The following is a 6910-nucleotide window of genomic DNA, read 5'->3' as shown; positions in this document are numbered from 1 at the left end:
GCACTGCATGCAGCTCAGAGACCAGTGCCCATTAATGTGGGGGACAATGCACTGAAGGCCTTAGGAATGTTTTGTGTGTGTGTGTGTGTGTGTGTGTGTGTGTGTGTGTGTGCTATGTGTGTGTGTGTGCCATCAACAGTGTGTATAGTTGAAAAGCCCATTCCAGAGTGTATGTTGGTGAATCTCAAAAGGTGTGGGTAGTGTGGCCCAGAGCATGTGGCCCAGACGGAGATGCTGATGAGGCCTGTGTCTCTGGGGGGCCTCCAGCTGCCTAGCTCAGGTGTGGGGCTATGCTATGCTAACACTGGTGCTAACACTGGTGCGGGGCTATGGGGCTATGCTATGCTAACACTGGTGCGGGGCTATACTAGATGCTAACACTCGTACTAACACTGGTGCGGGGCTATGGGGCTATGCTATGCTAACACTGGTGCGGGGCTATGGGGCTATGCCATGCTAGCACTCGTACTAACTCGGGGCTATAATATGCTAACCCTGGTACTAACACTGGTGCGGTGTGTGTGTGTGTATGTGTGTTTTATGTTACAGAGAAATAGAGATAATGTATTCATGCTTCTCTCCTGCATCATCCTGGAAATTTCATTTTTGCAAATATTGTGCAGATGTGAACTCTTTGTGTACATATTTGTCTATCACACATGCACAGACATGTTCTCTCTCTCTCTCTCTCTCTCTTTCTCAAATTCAAATTCAAAAGGAGCTTTATCAGCATGACCATAACGTTGTACAGCATTGCCAAAGCATTTGGATCAAATCATCAAAAGGGGAGGGGAAGTGAGAAGGGGGAAACACACAAGTAAAACAGAATACTCTCTCTCTCTCTCTCTCTCTATTTTCACACATACAGTACACAAACATGCTCTCTCTCTCTCTCTCTCTCATTCACACATACACAGACATGCTCTCTCTCACTCACACATACACAGACATGCTCTCTCTCTCTCTCTCTCTCTCTCTCAATTCAATTCAATTCAATTCAATTCAAAAAGCTTTATTGGCATGAATGCAATATTGCCAAAGCATCAATCAAGTTATAATAGTCAAAGAATAATACATACTGTAATATTGAGTAATACAGAATAAAAGTGTAAAAAAAGAAAACTTATACTAACTTATACTAATTCAAAAAGAATGATAAATAATATTGAATAATAACAAATACATACTCTAATATATAACATACTCTCTTTCTATTCACACATACACAGACATGCTCATGTCCAGTCACTGCTTACCTAGCAGCCTGCTCCCATGCTGGAGCTGTGTGTGTGTGTCCTCTAGTAGCGGGTGCTGCAGTGGAGACCACAGTTGAACGTGCGCTCACACTGCCCCCTGGTGGGCAAGCTGGGCTCTACAGAGAGGGGACGCCAGATGTCCTCTTTCTGTAATAGCGGCAGCGTCTCATCCAGATGTTGGGGTGCTTGTTTCTCCTCCTCCTCCCCCTCCTCCTCCTCCCTTCTCTCTCTCTCTCTCTCTCTCTCTCTCTCTCTCTCTCTCTCTCTCTCTCTCTGTCTCTCTCTCTCAGGTCACCACCAGTCTAGAGCAGCAGGCCACAGAGTCAAGTCTGTGTGATCGCAACACAACAGCTGGCCTTAGCACCCAGGGTAAGGACACGCACACACAAAGACCAAAGTTCATTTTTACCCTCTCTACTTGTAACAGAATAAAACCTGCTTCCTGAGTTTCTTGCAGTTTGCCAGTCTTAATCGTTAATACCACGCGATATTACAATTTAATAACGCTTTCAACCCCCCAAACACTGAGTGAATGCTCTAAGGGAAATTTGACGCATGCTCGTTCTGTATTGCGGAACAGAGAGTTTTAATCCTTCATTCACTTCTAAAGTCCCCTGTCTCAGTGGGGTGCTCTCATTTGCACTTATATTCTACATGACTGTAACCCATCCAGACAGGTAGGAGTGGATTTGGAATGAATAGTTGGATTTGGCGGGGAAAAGGAAAGGTCAATTCTGCTCTATTCACCACCCAATGGATTAAGAGTGTGTGAGGGAAGTTATAGCTGCAGCTAAGCTATAGCTAGCGCTACACACCACACTGTCACACACTCAATGTTCTTAAAGGCTCTCCCATATGCTAGGGATGATCCTGGTGCATTGTGCGTGCTTTGTGTGTGTGTGTGTGTGTGTGTGTGTGTGTGTGTGTGTGTGTGTGTGTGCACGTCCTTTGTGTGTGTGTGTGTGTGTGTGTGTGTGTGCGCATACTGGCACAGTGAGCAGGGAAGGTGACCCTCTTGCTGCAGTGCTTTTGTGAGGCTGATCTGTCAGTGTGGCTAACCTCTGTGGAGAGAGTGTGTGTGTGTGTGTGTGTGTGTGTGCGTGTGTGTGTGTGTGTGTGTGTGTGTGTGTGTGTGTGTGTGTGTGTGTGGCTGATCTGTCAGTGTGGCTAACCTCTGTAGAGGCTTTGGGTGCTCAGATAGGGGGCCATATTCACAGATTTGCAGGGAGGCTAAGCTTAATGGAAGTGCCCAGACAATAAGAGCCGGCTTCTCTGCATCTGCCTCTAGAACGCGGCAAAGCAGGACTTTTCTGCTGAAAATAGCTTTTTATTTCCAAAGTCTCTGACTGACTGTGTTTCTTTTGTCTGTGTGTGTCTCTCTGTCTGTCTATCCATCTGTGTGTGTGTGTGTGTGTGTGTGTGTGTGATTCCAGCCTCAGTGGACAGTGCATCTCTGATGGTGTCGGAGCTGGCCGATCTGCCTGACCCCAACTGCTCGTCGGAGGACCTGTGTTCCCTGGAGGTGCAGGGTTCGGACATGTCCCCCTACGGAACGCTCCGGAATGCCGGTCCCACAGCCACCCCCACCGACGGCAGCTGCACCAGCCTGGAGCACAGCAGCCACCGCTCAACGCCCCATCACCTCCTCCGTCATCCCGCCACCCCAACCTCCCGCTCCTCGGAAAACCTCGCCGCCGGCGCGGGAGACGAGGACGAGCGGGAGTGCTGCTCCCGGAATTCCCAAATCTCGGAATCCTCCCAGCGGCGGAATTCCCGGGATTCCCGGGGGTCCGGCAGGAAGATGACACTGCCGGTGGCGGCCTCCCTGTCTGGCCCCCACCCCTGCTGCTGCTCTGCGGCCGTAGGGGCCCCCCCCACCACCACCACCATCACCCCCACCCAGCCCTCGCCACCCTCCTCCTCCCACTCCCGCTCCCGCGGTGCTCGCCTCTGCTTCAGCGTCTGGTCTCCCTCCTCCTCCTCCTCCTCCTCCACCACACACACCTCCTCCCTGCCCTCCTCCGGCCCCGCGCCCTGCGATCGCCCGCGAGCGCTCCGGGCGGCTGGGAGAAGGTACCGGAAGCTGGCGCGGATAGTGCGCTCCACCAGTGACCCTGTGTCCTGCACGTCAGAGTCCAGAGGTACCCGAGACCTCTCCTCCTCGCTCATTACTCCCCCTCTTTCTCTCTATCTCTCTCTTCTCTCTCTCTTTCTATATTTCTCTATTTCCTCTCTCTCTCTCTCTCTCTCTCTCTCCCTCTCTCTGTGTGTTCGTATGTCTGATTCTCTCTCTAATTGTCCCAGCTTACTTCATGTTATAGTGGTGTAATGATAAGCTCATCACAGCATCTCAATGCTAAAAGCAACGTAAGCCTGAGTCCAACACAAGAAATCAGTCTCACTGCTCAGTGCTTTGTATCTTGTGCTTTGCCACTGTGCTAAAAGCTAAACCAACATACTGTACTGTGCGCCCTTTTGCTTTTCCATCAGCAGCAGGAACTAGTCAACCTACAAGTTGCAAGTGCTGAATAACTTTGACCGCAATGCCAACTAAGCGGTGATATATATATGTCTCAATGACACCACCGACATTAGACCCTTATGCCTGACAGCCGCCCCCCCCCCCCTCACTAAGTTGTTAAGACAACTGCTGTTGTCTTCCAGTTATGTTGTGTCATGTTGTGTAACTGATAAGCACCTATCAGCCATCACCAGCAGTTTCATGGTTGCACTGAAAATTAAAAAATGCAGTAGTCTAGTTAGCTATCGTGCGTTTACTGTGATCAACCCTAAATGTGAACACATACAAAATGTTAACACACTGTTTTAAGTGGGTATACTGAGATAGTGATGCTTTTTAAGTGTGTATACTGCTAAAATGGTTCCAGTAGTAAAACAAGTCCTGCTTTAAAACTGCCTTCAGGGGAAAATGGGTTGCTGTTCAGGTCATGCACCACCAGGTTTGTGTGTGTGAGTGTGTGTGTGTGTGTGTGTGTGTGTGTGTGTGTGTGTGTGTGTGTGTTCAGCCCCCTTCTCCAGCAGCCTACATTCTGACTCATGTCTGATGCTGATCCGGCCGGTTTGTTGTCATGCTTTACTGAACACCTGCCTCTCCCACTCAACAGGTGACGGCTGCAGCTGCGCTTCTCCAGGTAACCAGCCCCCTGAAGGCTCCCCCCCGCAAATCTCACCTGAGCCAGGTACGCTCTGTTCTCAGAAAGTCGTGCATCACCTTTTAATCCCACCAGTCAATCACCAAGCTGATTGGATAAACTATCACCGAGCTGATTGAATAAGCTATCAACACGCTGATTGGATAAGCTATTACTTTGACATTCTGTCTCTTGCCGTTAGACATAGCGAGTTGGCTGGACTCAATTAGTGGCGAATGAGTTTTCTGTGAACGGCGCTTAAAATAGTTATGGGCTAATTAGTGTTCAATTAGAGGAGTTCAATTAATCATTCTTTGTTAAATGCCATTGAAATGTCAATAAACTAAGCTGATGTGAGTAGTGATTTGAAAAGCCATTTTTGACCCAATAATTTCATTTACCCTCCCCCCCAACACACACACACACACACACACACACACACACACATTCTTCAGAGCAACCAGAAGCAACAGCATCTATGCAGGGCCCCCCCAAGCCCATCTCCCGCGGTGGCGGCGGCGGCGGGGGCCGTAAGGCGAGGGAGGGGGGCAAGGCGGAGCTGCGTCTGAAGCCCCGCACGTTGCCGTCGGCGACCCCCCAGGAGCGTCCGCACTCGCTGGCCGACTTCAAGACCTACAAGGACACCAAGGTGCTGGTGGCCAAGTTCCTGGAACAGTCCAGCTGCAGCCTGCCGCCCGAGATCCAGCAGGTGGTCAACAGCATCCGCTACGTCATCAAGTCCGACGAGAGGCACATGGACGAGGCCATCTTCAGCGCCAACATCATAGATCAGGTGGGAACGTCAGCCAATCATAGATCACAACATCAGCCAATCACAGATCACAACATCATAGATCAGGTGGGAGCGTCAGCCAATCATAGACCACAACATCATAGATCAGGTGGGAGCGTCAGCCAATCATAGATCACAACATCAGCCAATCATAGATCACAACATCATAGATCAGGTGGGAACGTCAGCCAATCATAGATCACAACATCAGCCAATCATAGATCACAACATCATAGATCAGGTGGGAGCGTCAGCCAATCATAGACCACAACATCATAGATCAGGTGGGAACATCAGCCAATCGTAGACCACAACGTCATACAGTAGATCAGGTGGGGACATCAGCCAGTCTCATCATATATCAGGTGAGAACATCAGCCAGTCTCATCATAGATCAGGTGGGAACATCAGCCAATAGGTGAGTTTGTGATGGCGCAGCATCGAGCAGTGCTGCACAGAACTGCGTAGCACAAGATGCACATGGTTAAAAATCTGTCCACGGCCCCAGCCGTGGCGCAACTGGCTGGGGCACCTGCACCGCACGCCGGTGACCCGGGTTCGATTCCCGCCCCGTGGTCCTTTCCGGATCCCACCCCGACTCTCTCACCCATTCGCTTCCTGTCTCTCTCTACTGTCCTGTCAAAATGAAAGGCACAAAAGCCCAAAAAATATACTTAAAAAAAAAAAAAAAAAATCTGTCCACGATGGTCTAGATGGGCGTGTTCACGACTCTGATGTCGATATCACATGGCCTTAACTTATCGCGGGAGCAAGGCGCAGCGCAGTTCCGCTCCAGTTCCGCTGCCTTGCCCAGACCCTGTCTTCATGACGTCAGGACTTTGCCCTAATTGGCTTTTACATCCCTGATGTATGTGCTGGCGTTTAGATGCCTCTTTATATCCGCAAGGGCCTGTGCCTCATGTTTCGTCACGTGGTCACGTTTAGACTTCGGGAAGTGTCCAACTTTATAGCAGTGTTTGTATCCCCTCCCCTGCTGTCTGTGTGTGTGTGTGTGTGTGTGTGTGTGTGTGTGTGTGTGTTGACCCTCAGGTGATGACCCAGTGTGTGTGTGTGTGTGTGTGTGTGTGTGTACTCTCAGGTGATGACCTAGTGTGTGTGTGTGTGTTAACCCTCAGGTGATGGTGTTAACCCTCAGGTGATGACCCAGTGTGTGTGTGTGTGTGTGTGTGTGTGTGTGTGTGTGTGTGCGCCCTCAGGTGATGACCCAGTCCCAGCGGGCGGCGGGGAGCCCCAGGAAGCGCCTCCATGAGGAGCTGCACCTGCAGAGCTGCGGAGCGCTGAGCTCCCCCTGCACGCCGGTGCGTCTGCGCCACTCCACCCCCGGCGCTCCGACCCCCGCGCACCCCTCCGAACCCCCAGGATCCACCCCCACATCCGCCCCCACCCCCACTCCCACCCCCGCCTCCGCCCCCACCCGCCCACACAGCCTCATCAGTGTCTGCAGAGAGACCATACTCTGACCCCTCCCCTTGACGTCCTCTGCTCTGCAGAAACCATACTCTGACCCCCTCCCCCTTGAACTCTGACCTCTGACGCCCACAACCTGCAGTGCCCTTAAAAAGGGGGAAGTGCCAAGGTCATGACCTTCATCAGCAGCAAAAAATTGTAGCATTAACATAAACACACACACACACACACACACACACACACACAGCTCATCATCTCTTGGAGGGGCTTTCCTCGTGCCA

At 50.9% G+C, this 6910-nt stretch overlaps 1 protein-coding gene across 1 annotated transcript in view; it reads left to right on the top strand.

Moving 5' to 3' along the window:
- The window catches only part of fam189a1 (family with sequence similarity 189 member A1), a 140231-nt gene extending 133549 nt beyond the window's left edge, over positions 1–6682 (top strand). Inside the window, 6 exon segments of the mRNA XM_062525445.1 lie at positions 1547–1625; positions 2690–3083; positions 3168–3397; positions 4382–4456; positions 4864–5201; positions 6419–6682. Coding sequence (XP_062381429.1) covers positions 1547–1625; positions 2690–3083; positions 3168–3397; positions 4382–4456; positions 4864–5201; positions 6419–6682 — 1380 coding nt within the window.
- Positions 6683–6910: the final 228 nt, after the last annotated feature.

The sequence above is a fragment of the Sardina pilchardus genome, chromosome 21 (assembly GCF_963854185.1).
Source record: "Sardina pilchardus chromosome 21, fSarPil1.1, whole genome shotgun sequence".
In the NCBI taxonomy this organism is placed as follows: domain Eukaryota; kingdom Metazoa; phylum Chordata; class Actinopteri; order Clupeiformes; family Clupeidae; genus Sardina; species Sardina pilchardus.
Note: the sequence above shows the minus strand (reverse complement) of the source record. Positions and strands in the feature narration are given on the sequence as shown.